Here is a 23,072-nt window from a genome sequence, read left to right as displayed (position 1 = left end):
TAACCCTCCGCAGGTCCCTAAGCTAGGAGCTGGGTAGACTACCCGTGATCCGTATCCCCTTCCTTTGATCTCCGATCTTTTCGATCAAATTGTTGGAGCCAAGGTGTTCTCCAAGTTGGATTTAAGAGGGGCCTACAATCTGATCAGAATCAAGGAAGGGGATGAGTGGAAAACAGCCTTCAACACGCACGAGGGTCATTTCGAGAATCTGGTTATGCCTTTTGGGTTAACTAACGTGCCAACGGTATTTCAGCAATTCGTCAATGACATTTTCCATCATTTTGTGGGAAGGTTCGTGGTAGTTTACTTGGATGACATTCTAATTTACTCTCCTGATCTGAAGACCCATCAGGATCACGTGAGACAGGTTTTGTCGATCCTTCGGGAGAATAAATTATATGCCAAATTGGAGAAATGTGTGTTTTCTGTGCAGGAGTTTCCGTTTCTGGGTTATCTGCTTTCTGAATCTGGTTTTCGTATGGACCCCGAAACGGTCCGGGTGGTTCTGGAATGGGACCGACCGGAGAATCAGAAAGATTTGATGCGGTTTTGGGGGTTTACTAATTAGTATAGAAAATGTATCTTGAACTATTCTACCATTGTAAAACCTCTGTCCGATTTGACTAAGAAGGGCGTCGACGTCTCTGTCTGGTCGGATGAGGCATTGCAGGCCTTTTCGGCTTTTAAGGAATGTTTTGCGTCTGCTCCCATTCTGGTGCAGCCCGATGTGTCTCAGCCATTCGTGGTAGAGGTTGATGCATCAGAAGTGGGCGTTGGAGCAGTGCTGTTGCAGGGTTCATATCCTGGCAAATGGGTTCCGTGTGCTTTTCTTTCCAAGAAGCTCTCGGTCGCCAAGAGGAATTATGATGTAGGAGATAGGGAATTGCTGGCCATCAAATTGGCCTTTGAGGAATTGCGTCACTGGTTGGAGGGGGCGTCTCATCCCGTTACGGTGTATACTGATCATAAGAATTTGGCTTACCTGCAATCTGCCAAGCGTCTGAATCCTAGACAGGGTAAATGGTCACTGTTCTTTACCAGGTTTAATTTTGTGGTTACTTTTCGCCCGGGGGTTAAAAACGTCAAGGCAGATGCGTTGTCTCGCAGTTTTCCTGGGGGATGTGATTTCAGAGGATCCTGCTCCGATTTTGGCTGATGGAGTGGTGGTCTCCGCTCTGTACCCCGAATTGGAGATGGAGGTGTTAGGAGCCCAGGAGGGGGCTCCAGGTTTTTGTCCCCCAGGGAGGTTGTTTGTTCCTGATGGACTGCGATACAAGGTATTGAAGGAACATCACGATACTGTCCTTGCTGGACATCCTGGTGGTAAGTCCACCTTCGATCTTGTGTACCGGAGGTTCTGGTGGCCCAGGTTACGTAAGAGTGTTGAGGATTACGTAGCAGCTTGTGAAACCTCTGCACGGTCAAAGGTTGCTCACACTCGACCTTCTGGTTCACTTCTTCCTTTGTCTATTCCGTCTCGTCCTTGGACGCACTTGTCTATGGACTTTATTACAGATCTGCCGAGTTCCTCCGGGAAAACAGTAATTTTGGTGGTTGTTGACTGTTTTAGTAAAATGGCTCACTTTCTATGGTTAGCTAGTCTGCCCAATGCAGAGACTCTTGCTCAGATTTTTGTTGTAATATTGTGAAATTACATGGCATTCCCTCGGATGTGGTTTCTGATAGAGGCATGCAGTTTGTCTCCAGGTTTTGGAGGGCGTTCTGCTCTCGGCTTGGCATTCAACTTTCATTCTCTTCGGCTTTTCATCCACAGTCGAATGGGCAGACAGAGCGTACTAATCAAAACCTGGAGACCTACTTGAGGTGCTTTGTGGCTGAGAATCAGGAGAACTGGTCCTCATTCTTATCCCTAGCAGAGTTTGCTTTGAATAACCGTAGGCAGGAGTCCACGGGTAAGTCACAATTTTTTGGCACATATGGTTTTCATCCTCAGTTTGGTACCTTTTCTGGGACTAGTTCCTCTGGGATGCCAGAGCAGGAGAGATTTTCTTCTGTCTTGACTTCTATCTGGTGGAGGATCCAAGTGAATTTGGAGAAGATGGGTGAGAGGTATAAGCGAATGGCTGATAAGAGACGTATGACAGGTCCGGACCTGTGTGTGGGTGATCTGGTGTGGTTATCTACTAAAAATATTAAACCGAGAGTACCATCTTGGAAACTGGGTCCAAGATTTATTGGACCTTACAAAATATCTGCAGTGGTCAATCCAGTAGCGTTTCGTCTGAATCTTCCGCAGACTTGGAGGATCCATGATGTGTTCCACAGGTATTTACTGAAGAAATATGTAAAACTGGTGGAACCATTGCCATTGCCTTCTGCCCATGTTCTGGTTGATGGAAATTTAGAGTTCGAGATCTCTAGGGTTTTCGACTCAAGGGTTCTTTGGGGTTCCCTTCAGTACCTGGTACACTGGAGGAGATATGGCCCTGAGGAGAGGATGTGGGTTCGGGCTGTGGATGTTAGTGCCAGACGACTGGTGAGGGCTTTTCACAGATCCCACCCGGATAAAGTTGGGCTGGGGTGTCCGGAGGTCATCCGTAATAGGGGTTGTACTGTTATGCCCTGCTCAGGTTATGTGCAGAGGTCTGCCAGGTTAGCAGCACGTGTGTTGCCTTTTGTTTTTGTTTTGGAGTTGAGCTGTATCTGCCTCCCTTCAGGTGCACTGGGTGGGGTCGTTGGTATGAGTTTAAATTGCGCCCACTCCCAGTGTCCTGTGCGGGTTATAGCTTCTGTCTTGCTCAATGGAAGGAAGGATTTGCTGTTCCTGCTCAGAAACAAGCAAGTTGGTTTTGTTTTTCTTGTGGTTGTCCGTCTAGGCTGTTAGAGAGACACCTGCCCCCTCCAGGTCCTGAGGGAGCAGGCTGCCTCTTTCCCCCTTTCACCATCTTAGGGATTTTAGGGAATCTTTAGCCTAGGCACGCGGACACGTTCATTCCCACCTTCAGGGTCTGAACGTGGGCATAGAAGTCTAGGGAGAGCTGGTAGGGATTTGTCAGGAGGTGACCTTTATCCCCAGCTTCTTGCCTAGACACTTGTTTTGTGGTATTCTGTGTATCTTGTATCCTGTCCAGCGTGACAGGCGGGGATAAACCACTTTTAGTTATGGGGGATTTTAATAATGTAATGGATGTAAGATTAAATAGATGTAGAATAGTGAACACTCAAGGACCCTGTATGGGATCTAAATTAAAAAATATCACAGAAGAGATGGGGTGGATTGATATTTGGAGGGTCATGTATCCAAATTTTAGAAAATATTTGTGTTTTTCAAAGACTCATAGGAATCTATCACGGATGGATTTAGTTTTGACAAATACGAAAGGCACACTAGATATTGCAGGGGTTAAATATGGGCAACGGGGAATTTCGGACCACAATCCAATTAATATAAATATAAAAACACACACAAAAAAAAGAGGAATGAATATAAATATAGGATGGATAAATATGATGGATATACACAGTAAGAGCTTGGGAGAGATAATAGAGTTCTTTTAGATGAACGATGGTTCAGCCGCGGTTAATATGGTATGGGAGGCTGCAAAGGCCTTTTTTCAGAGGGATTATTACAAAATATACAGAAATCTATAAGAAAGGCATGAGAGAGAAAATAATAAATCTGGAAAAAGAGACGGAAAAAAAAAATACATTGAGAACCCTACAGAGCAAAATTATATTGTGTGGATAGAGAAAGCTTCTGAATTAAAGGATGAACTGTTTTTATTGGAGGAACATCAAAAAGAAAATTATGTAAGGGACAATTATATATATGCACACATGCCAGGAAAATATTATATCTACTGCCTAGTCAATGAAACGGGACATAAAATAACTGAACAAACAGCAAAATAGAATTGCTTCAAAAATATTTTGCAGACATATATAGTAGCAAGATAAATAAAAACTCAGAACAAATACAACAGATTCTGGATGAAATTACTATTTCTAGGTTAACAATAGATCAATGTAAGTCCCTGGAAGATCCTTTAACCCCTTTAGAAATGAAGGATACGTTAACTAGGATAACAAAGAACAAGGCCCCAGGAATGGATGGCATTCCGTTTGAGGTTTATGCTCAATATAAAGAAATACAAAAGTATAACTGTCATTTTTGTTATTAATTTTTTTGGAGTATTGGATTGTGGTGATTAATATCTCCTTGGTGGCCCTATTTCAACTTTTCACTGTGTATTCAATTACCCTCTAATTCCACAGTTCTTTGTGCTGCAGGAGATTAACCCTTTAGGGGGGAGGACTCTGGTTACTGACACTTTTAGGGGGCTATTGTTACTGGCTAGTGAGGGCAGGCGGGATTAGCCTCAGGGGGAGGGAAGTGGCGGCTATCTTAACATTGCCGTTTTATGCAGACTGGTTGCTAAGGGCTGAATCTTATTAAATATGGGGTAAGTCAGTCTAATAGTAACTGATTCTGGAATATCATGTTTTTAGTAACTACATATATGAAAATTGAAATTAGGGTCTAAGTGTGACAGTTATCCTTTAATATCGAAATTGCTTACGATGTGAGAGACCTCGAAGCAGACAAGAAAATTGCCAGATTTCCTGCGAGAAGCCTCAATTTCACTTATTTTAAAACCTGGCAAGGATCCAGCAATAATAGATTTATACCATCCTATTTCATTAATCAATACTGACAATAAAATATTAGCTAAGATTTTGGCAACTAGACTTAGGAGTGTGGTCTCGGTGCTTGTTCATGAGGATCAAACGGGGTTCATGTCAGGAAAACTACAACTGAGAACATTATGAGATATTTTTTGAGTACCCAGCTTGAACTTACAAACCGTGGAGAACGGATGATAGTAACTATAGACGCCTCAAAGGCCTTTGACAAGATAGAATGGCCTTTTTCGATCAACACATTGAAGAGAATGGGATTTGGCGACTGTTTTGTTTCATGGGTAAAGTTGTTGTATACTGAAATTTCGGCAAGGGTGATAGTAAATAGAGAATATTCGGAAAACATACAAATTGGCAGAGGGGTTAGACAGGAATGCCCCCTTTCCCCTCTGCTATTTGCTATAGCTATAGAGCCGCTTGCGGACAGAATCAGGCAAGATACAGAAATTGTGGGGTTTAGGTATGGTACGCATGAGGAAAAAATTGCTCTATATGCGGATGATATTATACTGTTTGTGGGTTCACATGGATCACTCACTAGGATTTTTCAAGTATTTGATCAGTATGGTAAATATGTTGGACTCAGTATAAACTGGTCTAAGGCCTCTTTCACACTTGCGTTGTCCGGATCCGGCGTGTACTCCACTTGCTGGAATTACACGCCGGATCCGGAAAAACGCAAGTGTACTGAAAGCATTTGAAGACAGATCCGTCTTCAAAATGCTTTCAGTGTTACTATGGCACCCAGGACGCTATTAAAGTCCTGGTTGCCATAGTAGTAGTGGGGAGTGGGGGAGCAGTATACTTACAGTTCGTGCGGCTCCCGGGGCGCTCCAGAGTGACATCAGAGCGCCCCATGCGCATGGATCATGTGATCCATGCGATCACGTCATCCATGCGCTTGGGGCGCCCTGACGTCACTCTGGAGCGCCCCGGGAGCTGCACAGATGGTAAGTATGCTGCTCCCCGCTCCCCACTACACTTTACCATGGCTGCCAGGACTTTAGCGTCCCGGCAGCCATGGTAACCATTGAGAAAAAGCTAAACGTTGCATCTGGCAATGCGCCGAAACGACGTTTAGCTTAAGGCCGGATCCGGATCAATGCCTTTCAATGGGCATTCATTCCGGATCCGGCCTTGCGGCAAGTGTTCCGGATTTTTGGCCGGAGCAAAAAGCGCAGCATGCTGCGCTATTTGCTGCGGCCAAAAAACGTTCCGTTCCGGAACGGAAGACATCCTGATGCATCCTGAAGGACGGACTGTCCATTCAGAATGCATTAGGATATTCCTGATTAGTATTCTTCCGGTATAGAGCCCCGACGACGGAACTCTATGCCGGAAGAAAAGAACGCAGATGTGAAAGAGCCCTAAATCAGCTTGTGTCCCGATTGATCCTCTGAACAATTTTAGACCGGGACTGTTGGAAATTAAAATGATTAATGAACTGTTAAATACCTGGGTATTCAAATCACCCCAAACCCCAACGATTATGTCCGACTGAACGTGGTTCCCAAAATTCAGGAAATTAGAAAGAAAATAGAGGTATGGAAAATACTGTATTTTTCAATGGCTGGTTGTATTTCCTTGGTGAAGATGTGTTTATTACCCACTTTGAATTATATTTTGTGGAATACACCAGTGATAATCCCCAAAAGATTTTTCAAAATAATAGCCAGTTTATTAACAGATTTAATATGGCGAGGGAAAAAAAAGAGGATAAAAGGCACAAATATTGTGTATCCATGAGAAGGAGGGTGGATTATCTGTACCAGATTTGGAACTTTATTTCATTTCTGGGAATATAATAGTAGGGATTAATAAAAGATTGGAAAAATGCAATATCTTTCAAATATTGGAAGCGGGCACTCTGGTCCAACAGGGATGAAATAAGATACCTTTATTCGTGTTGATGGTTAAAAGTTGGAAGGCGGCAAAAGAACTGTGGTTTCCATGCTGACACCATACTGTGGGACAATATTAATCTCACAGAATTAAAGTTAATTGAACAGAAAATCTGATGGAAACATGGAATATATAAACTTGGCCAGGTATGGGAAGAGGGGGACATAATCCCTTATGACGAGCTCAAAGGAAATTATCAACTGAAAAATATAGAGTGGAGGTTTTATTACTTACAACTAAAATAAGCACTGCATAAGATGTTAGGAAAAGGCACACAAATAACTGTCCTACTGCAGCCTTTGGCTAATATCATCAAATTAATATCAGGTAGGAAACTGGTTTCAAGAATATACCAATGCCTGTTGCACCAAAAGAACAACAAAACAGCCACTGACAGTCTAATGTATAAATGGCAGGGGGTCTTGAATCCCCAACAGGAAGATTTTTGGGAATTGGTTATACAGGCAAAGAACAGGGTCTCAAGGAACTTTTCCCATTGAATAACTCAATTTAATATATTGTACCATCTTTACTACTCTCCCAAGATGTTAATGAAGTGCTACAAATCTAAAGTTTTTATTTTTCAAAAATGTGGAGAGATGGGAGTGGACAATATACATATATTATGGACATGTGTAAAAATTCAACAGTATTGGATAAAGATTATTGAAAAAATAGAGGAATACCACTGGTTTAAAGTGCCAAGGCATTTGTATTTGGGGGCCATGGACGGAGTGGATGCCCCCCAACATAGAGAGATAGCAACTAAACTCCTGTTTCAGGCCAGGAAATGCATTGTTGGATGCTGGGGGGGGGGGGGGGGGGGGTGCTGTTCCCACGGTTAAAGAATGGGAGAATCTCAGAGTTTTGCTTGCCAGAGAGGAATTTCATTTGGTTGGGATCAAGAAAAAACATAGATTTGCCAGGTTATGGCAGAAATGGCTAAATAAAACTGGAGTCCTGTGGAGAGAGAGTTGGGTCCAGGAGAGGTGGGGGAGATGGTATATGAGGAGGGGGTTCGGGATGGGGAAGAGGAGAGTTAAATATATATATTATTTTTTTTCCCTTCTCTTTTCATTTTGAGAAGGGGCAAGCGGCGGGCAAAGGGAGGGGGGCTGGGGAACTATATACAATGTAAGAAAACAAATTGACTGTTGAATAATTTTTGTAATGGTTGAAAAAATGTAATAAAGAGTTAATAAAAAATAAATAAAAAATTAAAAGATGGCCACGGCCGCCTCTTCTCACTCAAATGAATGAGGCATTTTTTTTCACCCCCTGAAAGGCCTCATTTTTCATCTCAGATGCTGTGATCAGCTATGAACACAGCATTTGAGGGGTTTAATGAAGGAGGGAGGGCGCGGCGCAATCGCCATTCCTCGTAATTGCGCCCGCTACTTACAAAGAAATGCACTTCATGACGAAGTAATATGTCATGAAGCAAATTTATTTGTGAAATTCGGTAAAATAGCCAAATCGAAGTTTTCATAACTTCACTCATCTCTACTAACGATTAAACAATGTTAATAATAATCTACTAGAACTGACATACTTACAGTTATCACATTACCAGTATTGTAATTTTCAGGCTCTTGTATAATCAAATAGTTTGCATAAGAAAATATTAAGGCATATATTCCAAATATTGAAATCTCTGATACTCCAATTGACAGGTTTAAAATAATAGACTTCTTTACTCCATCATTTTTTGCAACAATTAAATTGGCATTGTACCTATAATAAAAAGGACACATTAAACTTTGTCTTGAGGCTAAAATTATAGAATAGTGGAAAAAAATATAGAGCTATACACATACACTACTCACAAAAAGAGGTATTTCAGGATGAACTTAAATGCACTCTAACCTTTACAGGTGAATTTAATGTGACCACTTCTAAACTTTTGAATGCACATGTCCAAACTGTTCAATGTTTCAGTACTTTTTGCACAACTTGCTGTTCTCTAACAAGCTTAATGGCAAAATTCACAACAGGTGTTTGATCCATGAATCGCCCAATACATTTCCGGGTTCAATTAGAATTGGTATTTAACCCCTTCATGCATTTAGACGTAACTGTACGTTCAAATCGCAAGTAATTTACTGCATTTTGACGTACAGTCATGTCCAAACTGCTTACCGGGGCTGTGACGCTATAACGTGTCGCAGCTCCGGAGTCTCCGCTCTCCCAGAGAGAAGATACATCGGGGAAGCCGGCAAAGGGACCAATCAGAGTGGTCCCTTGCCGGCAAGCACTCCGATTGGTTAGTCTCTGCAGACTAACCAAATTGGAGTGGTTTAGTGTGAAAATGCCGGTTTTAGGCTGTGATCTCCACGCTGGAGATCACAGCCTGAATTTGAGTAAGACCACCAATGAGCCCCCAGTGCCCCTGATATTTATATTGCCCCCAGTAATTTAGGGGCCCCCATAATACCTCTCAGAAGCCCCCATTGCCTTATGATGCCACCCTGCAGCCGGATGGGTTTTTTTCTTTCTAGGGGTACCTCATGGTCTCTTCAAATGTGACATGGCACCTGAAAGCCATTCCAAACTGGCTGTCGCTTGAACGGGTTAAACAGTCCTCCTCATCATGCTCATCATATTTTGACATTGTGAGGCTAAGACAACACCTCACAATTGATCAACAGTACCTCGCTATTGCGAGGCTACAAGCAGGATGTTCTCAGATGGTAGTGGCCACTGAGATTAGAGTGTCATCAGGTTGCAACTGAGATACAGTGAGAGGCCTCTTGCACACAAACTTTTTTTTTTCCGTTTCCGTTAAATTTTTTTGCGTTCCGTATACGGAACCATTCATTTTAATGGATCCGCAAAAGAAACGGAAGGTACTCCGTATGCCTTTTGTTTCCGTATTTCCATTTTTCCATTCAAAGATAGAAAATGTCCTATTAGGCCTCTTGCACACGACCGTATGTCTTTTTAAGTGTTTTGCAGTCCGCAAAAAACTGATCCGTAAAGAATACGGATGACATCCGTGTGCATTACGTTTTTTGCGTAACAGAACCCCTAATAGAACAGTATTATCTTTGTCCATTATGCGGACAATAATAGGACATGTTCTATCTTTGAAAGGAAAGGAAAAACAGATATACGGGAATGGCATGCGAACTGAGTACATTCAGTTTTTTTTGCGGATCCATTGAAATGCATGGTTCCGTTACAGACCGTGTATGGAACGCAAAAACCGAACGGAACAGAAAAAAAAAGTTCATGTGCATAAGGCCTTAGGGACCATTCACACGTCCGTAGAATGTATCCGACCCATTCATTCTCTATGGGGCAGGAATGGATGCAGACAGCACACAGTGTGCTGTCAGCATCCGCATTTCTGGAGCGTGGCCCCGAACTTCCGGTCCACGGCTCCAGAAAAAAATAGAACATGTCCTATTCTTAGGTAGTTCTATGGGGGTGCCAGCCAGGTGTATTGCGTATCCACAATACACTACGGATGTGTGAATGGACCCTTATTGTCCGCATAATGGACAAGGATAGTACTGTTCTATTAGGGGCCAGCTGTTCTGTTCCACAAAAAAATTAATGCACAAGGATGTCATCCGTATTTTTTGCAGATCTGGTTTTTGCAGACTGCATAATACTGAAAAAGCCATGCGGTCGTGTGCAAGAGGCCAGACTGTAAGAGTCACAGAAAGGTTTAGAAGTGGACGTCATTTTGCTACATCCCACACTCATGATCGCTTAATTGTGAACAATGCCCTGTAGAACTGGATCATGAATGCCACACAACTCCAGGCACATTGAAGAATGGTGAGAGGAACCCAAGCGTCATGTCAGACCATTCAAAACCGTTCACATCTGCATGGTCTGCATGCTAGATGACCTGCAAGGGTACCTGATCAAACACCAGGCACAGGTGTCATTGTCTTGCATAAGCAAGGGAGCATCTACGCTGGAAAAGGGACCTGTGGGCCTTAGTGCTGTTCACTGATAAAGTTGATTCATGCTGAGCAGAAATGATGGCCGCCAACGATGTTGGAGATTTCAAGGAGAGCGCTATGCATCAGCCACTGTTGTCACCAGACGAGCCTTTGGTGGAGTTGGTTAGAGATGAATGAATCGAAGTTGAAAAAGTGGAATTCAATTCAAATTTCAGGAAAAATTTGATTTGTCCTGAAGTCGAATTTCCTTGCACTTCGTGGTAATGAATATCATTTTTATAAAATGGGTGCTGCACATGTTAGAACGAGGAAGTAAGAAGCCCAGGAACAAGGGAGCACCCATAATGCCATGCAGATAGCCAGCCCCGGTGAGGTCACAGCCCTATAAAAAGTCTTAGCCGGTTCGCCATTTGACAGTGAACTTAGTGAAGGGAGAGACGTTGCAGGCACTAGGGACAGTGTTTATTAAAGACTTTATCCATAAAAAAACTATTGAGTAGTTCAGAGAAAGATTATTCAAAGTGTAGGGAAAGCAGGCATTATCCACACTGTAGTGACAGAGCAGGGACCAATTGCACTGTATAAAGCCTGGGTAATAGGAGCTATTCTGCTAGACCTTGCTGCACTAATTGGGGTTACTAAAAGAGGAGAGCCAGAGTTGGTCAGTGAGGTCACCTGACCTAACCCACACAGCCCAGGGAGTGATGCACTCTGTCCTTAGAGCAGTGTAACACGAAACCAGCCGAACTCATGCTGTGTCCAGGGGGTAACGCCATAACTGTGGAGCATAGGTTTTGAATGACTATGTCTCTGTTATATATCATGTCTTGTATTCAATAAAGTATTTATACAATTTGGTAATAGTACATGGTGAGCTCCTTTTTTTTTGTAGGTTTTGTGTATCTTATGGGAGGCTCCATTCAGACGTCCGTATGATTTTTACGGATCCACGGATACATGGATCGGATCCGTAAAAATCATACGGACGTCTGAATGGAGCCTTACAGGGGGGTGATCAATGACAGGGGGGTGATCACCCTGATCACCCCCTGTCATTGATCACCCCCCTGTAAGGCTCCATTCAGACGTCCGCATGTGTTTTGCGGATCCGATCCATGTATCCATGGATCCGTAAAAATCATACGGACGTCTGAATGGAGCCTTACAGGGGGGGTGATCAATGACAGGGGGGTGATCACCCTGATCACCCCCTGTCATTGATCACCCCCCTGTAAGGCTCCATTCAGACGTCCGCATGTGTTTTGCGGATCCGATCCATGTATCCATGGATCCGTAAAAATCATACGGACATCTGAATTGAGCCTTACAGGGGGGTGATCAATGACAGGGGGGTGATCACCCTGATCACCCCCTGTCATTGATCACCCCCCTGTAAGGCTCCATTCAGAAGTCCGCATGTGTTTTGCAGATCCAATCCATGTATCCATGGATCCGTAAAAATCATACGGACGTCTGAATGGAGCCTTACAGGGGGGTGATCACCCATATACACTCCCTGATCACCCCCTGTCATTGATCACCCCTCTGTAAGGCTCCATTCAGACGTCCGTATGATTTTTACGGATCCATGGATACATGGATCGGATCCGCAAAACACATGCGGACATCTGAATGGAGCCTTACAGGGGGGTGATCAATGACAGGCGGGTGATCACCCATATACACTCCCTGATCACTCCCTGTCATTGATCACCCCCCTGTAAGGCTCCATTCAGACGTGAGGGGCATGGCGAGTTCCTAGAATTTTTTATTTTTTGTCGCAAGTTAGTGGAATATGAGACTTTGTAAGAAAAAAAAATTTCAAATAAAATCATCATTTTCCGCTAACTTGTGACAAAAAATAAAAAGTTCTATGAACTCACTATGCCCATCAGCGAATACCTTAGGGTGTCTACTTTCCGAAATGGGGTCATTTGTGGGGTTTTTCTACTGTCTGGGCATTGTAGAACCTCAGGAAACATGACAGGTGCTCAGAAAGTTAGAGCTGCTTCAAAAAGCGGAAATTCACATTTTTGTACCAAAGTTTGTAAACGCTATAACTTTTACCCAAACCATTTTTTTTTTTGCCCGAACATTTTTTTTTATCAAAAACATGTAGAACAATAAATTTAGCGAAAAATTTATATATGGATGTCGTTTCTTTTGCAAAATTTTACAGCTGATTTCTGCAAAAAAATCGTAAAATTTCGATTAATAACAAAAAAAGTAAAAATGTCAGCAGCAATGAAATACCACCAAATGAAAGCTCTATTAGTGAGAAGAAAAGGAGGTAAAATTCATTTGGGTGGTAAGTTGCATGACCGAGCGATAAACGGTGAAAGTAGTGTAGTGCAGAAGTGTAAAAAGTGGCCTGGTCATGAAGGGGGTTTTAGCTAGCGGTGCTGAAGTGGTTAAGGACGAGGAGGCAGTTGGTGGTGTGGATGGCAGTGAGACTTCAGAAAGACCCAGCACTCATTGCAGCAATTGTTACATAAAAGAACACACATCTGGTGGAATAAGGCTTTTTTGTAAAAATATCTTCAGAGGAACCTTATCCCCAGGGGTTTACGCATACAAGTGTTCCCTTCCTTCCCTATAGAACTTTACTCTAAAATGGGAGGATGTATGTAATAATAGTTCCTTTAAATTCATGGAACTTTTAATTGGACTTAATAAGAAGAGCCTAGAACAGATCGATCAAGAAATTGAACAGCTACAGACACGCCTCTCTCAAGATAGTACCCCTGAGATGTTGAAACAATTTCATGACTTGGAGATTAAATATTCCGAATGGGAAAAGTAAATTCAGGAATTTAAAATGAAGAAATTCACTCGTGACCAGAATGATGCCCAACAAAGGAGAGTATATAGATGGAGGGAACAGATAAGGGTAGGCCGCTGAGCAGATTGTCGTCCATCTCCTCGATATCCTCACAGAACGACTCCCAATCGAATATATCTCATTTCACACGATCAGGGAAAAACAAGAGAAAAATGGATCATGGTCAGGCACCGGGGCGGAAGAGACAGCAGGCCCCACTTATCAATACTCGACAACATGACAAAGACCTTAAGGTAATCAATCTCTCCACGTACAATTTCTCTGATATGGATATTTCACTGTTAGAACGAGGGTTGTCATATGCACCCAGTTCACGGTTTGATCAGTTCACCGCCATTAAAGATCTACATATGTTTGGGCGCTCTCTGATGATGAAGTGCTGGCACTATAAGGAAATGGAGGTGAAGGGTCTTGATACCAGGTCTGAATAACAGGCCCTCCAAATTTTTGAGGACCTGTTGCATGAATGTGAGGACAGGATAACAAATTATGTACCTCCTGTCCTGCGCAAGTTCCCTCCTTTATCTTTATGTCCGGCAGTGGACTTGTTTGTCAAATTGGTTTCCAGGGACTTTAATGATATACCTAGGTCGGTCTATTCAGACAATCTTACACAGGGACAGCAGCAGAGTCTCAGGAAATTAAAGAATCTGCCGGACAATGTATATAAACCAGCTGATAAGGGTGGGATCCTGGTAGTCTGGCCACGTGATATGTACCTGAAGGAAGCATACAGGCAATTAAGGGACAAGACGGGTTACAAAAAATTTACCTTTAATCCCTTGTATTCCTTTAGAAGTGAATTGCTGAAAATTCTGGATAAGGCTTTGGAGGGAGATACCATTTCCAAACAACTACACCAAGCTTTAATTATTTTAGACCCGACCATACCTACACTTTATCTACTGCCAAAAATCCACAAGGATGCATCAGTTCCCCCAGGTAGGCCAATTATATCAGGCCAAGGTAGCCTGGCAGAGAATGTCTGTAGATTACTTGATTTCCATCTGAAACCCATGGTGGAGCTGTTACCATCATATGTTCGTGATGCTTCCTTCCGACTTGCTGCAGAAACTACAAGGAGTTAACCTTGAGGAGGATAACTGGCTAGTAACATGCGATGTAGAATCTCTGTATACAAGCATTAGACATTCAGATGGATTGGAGGCAGTAGAGTTTTTCCTTAGGGCCAACAATTTTAAGAATAATCTCATCAGTTTCTTGTTATAATTATTACTGTTTGTATTGACCAAAAACTTTTTTACTTTTAACGGGTCTTTTTCCTACAGCTCCAGGGAACCGCTATGGGGGCGGCCTGTGCAAATTCATACGCCAATTTGTCCCTGGGGCTGTGGGAAAAAGACCTGTTTATGTCTGATGGACATGATGCCATGCCAGATGGACACGTCTTCATGGACCGCGCCATTTTTGGGCGCGGTACATTGATGACATCTTCCTAATCTCTCAGGGTACTGAGGGACAGCTACACGACTTTTTCAAGGCCCTGAATAACAACTCTCGGAATAATAAACTCACCTATACATACCATAAAAGTATGCTCAATTTCTTGGACGTGACCATATCAAAAGATGGTAGGGGACAGATAAAAACTGATATATACCGTAAAGACACCTCGGTTAATGCGTTTTTACACACTTCCTCCTTGCATCCTAGAAATACTATCAATGCAATTCCCACTGGACAATTTCTGCGTATCCGGAGGATCTGTTCAGATGAAAACACTTTGAGGAACAGGTGAGCGACTTGACGAACCATTTCTTGAGAAAAGGGTATAGCCGATGATCTATAAAGAGGGTGTACCATAGAGCAAAATCACAGAAACAAGCTGATCTCTTACAACCGAAAAAGGATAAAGCTACAGATAATAAGATCAGGTTTGTAACTACATACCATTCTCGGTGGGGGGAGATGAGAGACATTGTGGCCAGACATTGGTCGGTTCTGCAAACCGATCCAATTCTGGAGAAACTATTGCCGACATATCCCTCCATTACCGCACGTAGAGCTGATACTCTGCGCAGTAATTTGGTAAGGAGTTATTTGGAACCGATGCCCCAACAGATTTTCTCTGGAAATAGAAGACCACAATGGGGTTTTAAACCATGTGGGAGATGCGTCGCATGTCCCAATATGAAACGTGCAGATACGTTTATTGATGCAGGGGGTACCAAAACTTTTTTAAATCACACATCAAATTACTTGCTCGACATCCAAAGTAATATATTACACCAGGTGCCCTTGTCCAAAAACCTATATTGGACTCATTACCCGTGAATTAAAAACACGAGTACGAGAGCACATTAGAGACATCATTGCCGCTAAGGATGCAGAAAACTGGGAAGATTTAAAATCTATTCCAAAACATTTTAGGATTTGTCATGCCTGCAATCCTAGATTTTTCCAAGTTAGAGGAATCGACTGCATCAGAATGGATCTAAGGGCCGGAACTATATCTAAAAAATTGGCCCAGAAATAGAGTCGATGGATCTGGACACTGGGGACTCTTTGTCCTTCTGGCCTAAATGAGAATCTGGGTTTTGCTGCGTTTCTCTATACATTCAGACCGCCACTGGGGATCATTTGTTTTTAACATTTTCTTTACTTGTTTCCCTAGGTTATAATATCCCCCCAAATATAGAAGATTTACGTCAGAGTGGAACACCTCTTCTGTTTCTCCATGGGATGTGGCCGACTTTGCTGCATTAAAACTGACGTCTGGTGTCTCTTAAACCCATTGTCATTATATCTCTTATATTCTATGCAATAATTGCACGACGACTGCCTGGAACACCCTTTTTTTGATGTCTGTATATATGGTCCTCACTCCTTTACCCCTTTCCTTCTCCTTGACCCCCCCTTTCCCATTTTCCCCTTTCCTCCCCCCCCCCCCCCCCATGTCCCCGCTCCCACATTTGGGCTTTATACTAAAATCATAGCCAATTTTATGTGGGAGCTCCACCACTGGGTAGGTTTGAATTCCAAATTTTAATTGGGTTCTGATTTTTTCCTCAGTGCATACATGTTTTTAAGGTGGTGGTCCTTCTGCATCCCTTTCCCTTGTCCGTTCCCTCTTCTACCCACTTCTTCACCCCCAATTTGCCCAATGAGGCCATAGCACATTCCAGTTTATGTTTACAAGTCACATTACACGCTTTTCCGTATTCACCACACCTTTTTATATGCACCATTCAGTATTTTCCACTATTTCCCCCTTCCCCCTCCCCCCACACACCTTGTGTTTCTTACATGTATGTGATGAACATTGTGTTTCCCACATTTAATTATTTTCACATGTGTTCTTATTTTTACATGTGCCCTTATTCACATTTATGTTATCACACAGTTGTCTTCATTTTTTTATCATCACTTTTCACATTTTGGCATTGAACCTATTCTATTTAGGTTTCTTTTTCTCGTTCCTCACAGACATATAACATTCACTGATACACTAAGTAGCACACCTTGTTTTTACATTTTTATATATTTATTACATTTGTATATCGCTTATTTCTGTTTCATTTTGATGTGACTAATCATGTCGGTCCAATATATTATGCATTTGGATGTTTTTTTAAAATATGTATAAATAATATGAACTACATTGATATGTATCTATTTATGATATATTAGTTTGTCAACACCTTATATGTACCTATTTGTTTGTCACCCCTCATTTCATGATATATTCCTTTACATATGTTTTTTATTAGATTTAACTAATTTTCATATGAGCATATCAATATTTGAAATATATGTAATGGGTAGGCACAGAGTACTGTCCAATATTGATTGGTAATAGAGGAGCTGTGATGATACAGATGGGCATGTATGCTGACAGCCAGTAGAGGGAGTTTCCTTCCCTGCGGCTGGAGCCTGGTTCGTTTCCCTTCTCCCCTGGATGTGTGCGGGGCAGCGCGGCCCTTCCCTCCCGGAGTCTTGATGTCGATCCACCGCGTCACTTCATTGATCTGTTTCAAAACTACAAAGGGTCCCAGGAACCTAGGGGCAAACTTGAAACTAGGAACCCTTAAACGGATGTTTCTGGAGGAGAGCCATACCTTATCTCCCGGCGAGGACTGAGGAGGTTTTCTTCTTTTCCTGTCCGCATTCGTCTTCATGCGGGTCACTGCTTTATCGATGCAAATCTTGGTATCCTGCCAAAACTTTAAAAAAAATCTCTAAAAGAGGAATCCGCCGCTGGTTCCCCAGAAGACATAGGAACAGGGAGAGGAGTACAAGGATGCTGTCCAAAAACGACAAAGAAAGGAGATGATCCCATAGACTCACTAGTATGGTTATTGCAAGAGTAGAGTTGAGCGAACCCGAACTGTAAACTTCGGGTTCATACCGAACTTTAAATTTTTCGGCACCCGGACCCGAACATGTATGTAAAAGTTTGGGTTTGGCGCTTTCTTGGCGCTTTTTGAAAGTCTGCACAGCAGCTAATCAACAAGCGTCATACTACTTGCCCCAAAAGGCCATCACAGCCATGCCTACTATTGGCATGGCTGTGATTGGCCAACTGCAGCATGTGACCGAGCCTCTATTTAAGCTGGAGTCACGTAGCGCCGCCCGTCACTCTGCTCGGATTAGTGTAGGGAGAGGCTGCAGCTGCTATGAGGGAGAGATCAGGGAGAAATCTTATAAAGAACTTCTTTTTTACTCAGAGATCTACAGCAAATGTGTTTTGTCGGTGCAGTGCACAATTTTTTTAAGCCTGTCCTGAGCCAACTACTGCGGAAAACAAACTTTTTTTTACTTCAGTTTGTCAATATCAATACATAATCGGCAGCCATTTTAGGCAACGATAGTGCATCAGCACAGGATATCTGCATGTCTGCAAGTCCTAAAATACAGCTTTTTGCTTACTGGGGTTAAAAAATAACTTTTTTTCATATAGTGCACATCTAGGATTAGACGTGCATAAGTGAGTGTCACATTCAGGCCAGAAATAAAGCTTTTTGCTTACTGGGGTGAAAAAACCCCCATCTGTTTCATATACTGCACATCTGGGATTAGACGTGCATAAGTGAGTGTCACATTTAGGTCGAACCAGGTTCTACTTACAACACCAACCTCCCTCAAGGTCGAGGAATGTGATGGGTGGATCCACGCCAGCCATTGCAAGAAACTACTGGACCACAAAGCGCAATGACCAGGTACATCATATTCCTTTATTCTTTCTGTCTAATGCACTTTGGAAAATGTTATGAGGAGTCACATCCGAATTTGTTATTCAGAATGCATTTGCAGTTAGCAAAGACAGCAAATAAATACAACTGCTGGCTGTGCTCCAAACCACCTCTGATTCAGTGTCTCCCGTCCATGGCGGCAGTTCATGCCCTTTATGACATTAGGGTGGGCATGAGAAAAATCAACACTTTAGGTAAATCTGTGGACTGTCACCTATCCATAGAGTTCAACCATACATTCTTAGATGGTAACGTCACTTATGGTCTTGATTTCAGCCCTAAGACTTGTAGTAGGCTTAGTAGACCCGTTTGGGTATCCGGTCAATTAGGGCGACCCCAGATTTGTTTTAATATCAGCTCTGGATTTGGAGCTAAGTCCATGGGTCGGACCGAATGCCCATCTGGGATCACTGTCCAGATCGACCATAGAATCCCTGACCGTAACAGCCTATGCACCAGACATGACTATATCTGCTGTGGGGTAGGGTGTGACATTCAGGACGGTGCAGCAACCCCTTAATTCATCCACCTGTTGCTCAACTCCTGTAACCAGAACCCTAATGACCTTTGTGTCTCTCTAACTGGACCCTATTACTTCTTGTGTGGGTAGGCTGCTTACAGAGTCATTCCCACGAATGCTAGAGGGTCATGCTCTTTAGTCAGGTTAGTCCCCGGCTCCTACATTGCTGATGGTCATGAGGATCTGATGGTGCAGAGGAGGGCGAGTATAGGAAGATGAGGGAGGGAGCTGTTATCTGCAGGGGACCGTGCTTGGGCATGGTTTCCGGCATGGACCGGATGGGCTATAGAACTTATGAAGTGGCTGAACAAATTTTCTACCATAGTGGATGAGATGTTCAACGAGACAGTCAAAGCCATGAGAGAAGTCTCCTCCGAACAGCGACAGTTAAAAACTCTTCTCCTCCCGGAGAAGATGGCTCTCGACTATCTTTTAGCTGAAAAGGGGGGTTTCTGTGAATTCACTGGGGAGGATTGCAGAACCTGGGTGGAAGATACTGGTGACAAGGTTCAGGCCCATCTAGATAGAGTTAAGGCATTACAGGGGCAAGCACGTGTTATTGCAGATGAAAGTTGGAAACCCTTTAAAGGTCTGTTGGGCTTTGGTGATATGTTGTTTTCTATAGGATCATGGCTTAAGGAAATAGGAGTGTATGACCTGTTACTGTTGTGCTTTCTATTTCTTTTCTATGTGGCAGTGAGAATGACCTGCTGCTTGATGAATCGAGTAGTGAGGAGCTGTTCAGAGGACCACGTTATGATCGCAGAGAACCATAGCCCGGAGCAACCGGATTCTTACTCCAGGAGGACCGACCCAAGAAGATCCACTGCATTTTAAGGAACCGTCATGGAGAATCACCCTTCCTTTTAAAGGCATTTCTTTATTAGAGACACTTTAGACTTTTCACTGTCACCACGCTTGCCGGAAGTCGCGGTCAAGCAACCGAAGAGGCCCAAGAATGTTAGGCCAGGTTCTTCTTGTTAGTTCATCTGTAGTGTAGCATGTTCCCCTTTACATGTTTATTCCCTTTAGCGGTCTGGTTTGAGTGATTGTAGTGTTAGGGATCCGCTGAAATGGCAACATATGGCGAAAAAGGGGGGAACTGTTGTGGAATTGTTATTGTTTGCCGTATGGTCGCCATCTATCCTATAGAGATGCGCATATTAGTTTGCGTTTGCATCGCACAGAAACTTTCGCACGATGGTCTGGTCATCCCGACCTGTAGCTGATTTGTGCCCGGCCTGGTATTACTGCAGGATACCAGTGTCATGGTGCCGGCTGAGGCGGGAGGGATCTTGACCATCGAACAAAGGTTTCTTCATCCACGAGGATAAGCGCGGCAACGAAAAGGGCACGAATAAGTGTGCGAACGCGCAAACATAAGTTTGCGCGATCATTCAAATCTTCGCCAGCCAATCACTTCATACATAACCTGTCTCCCCATTGGTTATGATTGTAAGACCGCCTTCCATCTTCTGGTATAAATAAACCTTGCCAAGCTGCTGAAAGCAGGCACATTATTGGATCCTACTTGAGACCGTCTCGGTGACGTTATTTTGGAGGAATTGCACACACATCGACGCACACTACACCAAGGATTTCCCGATTGTAATTCTGGCAGCCGTTTTCGGTTGTGAGAACGAGACAAAGGAGCAAACGGCAATATCACATCCCTCCCCGCTCTCCTCTTTAATCGACTCTTGAGACAAGCCCTTTAAATCTAGCCATTCATTTGCTTCCTTTGGGGAATAAAAAAACGATACTTTTTCCTGACAAACTACTCTCAATTTAGCTGAAAAGAGCAAGCTATAATTAATCCCCTCCTTCCTCAGTCTTCCTTATATGCCACCATATTTTTTTCTTTTGGGTACTAGTAGTCACTGAGTACTCCGGATATCCTCGTATCCTTATTCCATCGATTAAGAACTTCTCATAGACTTTGACTTCCTTAAATACAGCTTTACGATCTTTATAATATACAAACTTAGTCAAAAATGTCCTTGCATAGTCTCCTGGATTTCTCATCTGGCTTGGAACTCTGTGCGCTCTCTCTATAGCGAAGAAATTGGACAGTATCCCAGGCTTACAATTCTCCAAAATCAATTTTTCCATAAAATTTATGCAGTTTAAACCTTCCTTCCCCTCGGGTATTCCCACCCTTCTCAGATTCACTCTTCTGGACCTGTCTTCCATATCCATTATTTAATTCCACATTTTTCCATTGATATGTTTCAGAGTCATTATATCTTTCTCAAGCTTGCTCAATAAATCCTAAACTGGTGATATTATACTCTCCATCTCTTGCATACAATCACATAGTTTTACCAAATCATCTCTAATTAGGCTACATCTGATTGTATTCCCCCTATCTGTGTCACCACTTTTCCCATCATACTTTCCAATTTTGCACACAGTATCTCACATTGTAAAAAATATGCTTAAAAAATAAAGTGGTCAATCAGAATCTATAGGATAAATCCTCATTGTATATTTATCAGATATGAGCTTATCTAATAAGGTTTAATTCAAGATAAGTAGTAGTAAATTAGTGGTTTCCTCCATATCAGAGGATTTGTCACTTATAGTTAGTTAGGGGGGTTCTGAGCAATAATAATCAGGTTAGTGCCACATCAGTCCTGTAAATAGGTTCAACTCAGCAAATCTACACTCTCACATCTCCCAGATATTACCTCCAGCTTCCTCCTTCTACACCGGAAGATTTTTGGGGGGCTTTACCTCAGAAAACTTGCTCTCCTTTACAGCAGATCAGCGCTGTCAGCCCGCTCTCACCGGACTCTCACTCCCCTCCGAACCAGTAAGTGCCAGGACAAAAGCGCATCTCCACCAGAAAACTCTGTTAAGGCTGCCACCAGGAGGTCCGATCCATCGGGGAAAGCAGGGATCACCACGCTGCATATCGCGGCCAGTGTCTCCCCCAGCCGCTTCTCCCTATGCTACCCACGTGGGGCGCAAACTCCAGATCAAGCAGTCAGGGCAGAGGGTGGAGAGGGGGCAGAGCTCAGATGTCTGACGGTCCCATGTTCCACCTACATGTTTACACTGTTACAGTGACTTAATAATTATACAGTATAAAGGGGACCATGAGAGTTGAGCAAATTTCCTGAAATTCGTTTTGCGTTCAATTCTATCCAGTCGGCTGTCAGATTCAATTTGGTCTGAAGAAATTCAACCAGATTCAAAAGTGCCCCAATTGCCATGCAAAGTCGTGTATGATACTCTAGGGCCTCCTAAGACTGTATCCAACTCCTTTCAAGCTAACTCCAAGACAATATTAGTAGTGTCAAAGTCAGGGGCGTAGCTAAAGGCTTATGAGTAGGGATGAGCGAACTCGAACTGTATAGTTCGGGTTCGTACCGAATTTTGGGGTGTCCGTGACACGGACCCGATCCCGGACATTTTCGTAAAAGTCCGGGTTCGGGTTCGGTGTTCGTCGCTTTCTTGGTGCTTTTGTGACGCTTTCTTGGCACTTTTTGAAAGGCTGCAAAGCAGCCAATCAACAAGCGTCATACTACTTGCCCCAAGAGGCCGTCACAGCCATGCCTACTATTGGCATGGCTGTGATTGGCCAGAGCACCATGTGACCCAGCCTCTATTTAAGCTGGAGTCACATAGCGCCGCCCGTCACTCTGCTCTGATTAGCGTAGGGAGAGGTTGCGGCTGCGACAGTAGGGCGAGATTAGGCAGATTAACTCCTCCAAGGGACTTGATTAATCGATCGATCTGCAGCTGTGCATCATTGAGCTGCTGAAATTCAATTGCTCACTGTTTTTAGGCTGCCCAGACCGTTTGTCAGTCACTTTTTTCTGGGGTGATCGGCGGCCATTTTGTGTCTTGTGGTGCGCCAGCACAAGCTGCGACCAAGTGCATTTAACCCTCAATGGTGTGGTTGTTTTTTGGCTAAAGCCTACATCAGGGTGAAGCTGTCACACCAAGTGCATTTAACCAGCAATAGTCTGTTTATTTTTTGGCCATATACTACATCAGGGGCAAGCTGC

General features: G+C 43.2%; 1 protein-coding gene across 5 annotated transcripts in view; it reads right to left on the bottom strand.

Annotated features, from left to right (window-relative positions):
• LOC122939628 (ATP-dependent translocase ABCB1-like) overlaps nucleotides 1-23,072 on the bottom strand; it is a 902,460-nt gene that overhangs the window by 576,472 nt on the left and 302,916 nt on the right. For all 5 annotated transcript variants that reach the window (XM_044295741.1, XM_044295743.1, XM_044295745.1 and 2 more), the window contains one exon: nucleotides 8,121-8,298. In XM_044295741.1, coding sequence (XP_044151676.1) covers nucleotides 8,121-8,298 — 178 coding nt within the window. The remainder of the gene's footprint in view (nucleotides 1-8,120; nucleotides 8,299-23,072) is intronic.

The sequence above is a fragment of the Bufo gargarizans genome, chromosome 5 (genome assembly GCF_014858855.1).
Source record: "Bufo gargarizans isolate SCDJY-AF-19 chromosome 5, ASM1485885v1, whole genome shotgun sequence".
Lineage (NCBI taxonomy): Eukaryota > Metazoa > Chordata > Amphibia > Anura > Bufonidae > Bufo > Bufo gargarizans.
This window is presented reverse-complemented; position numbering and strand designations above follow the sequence as displayed.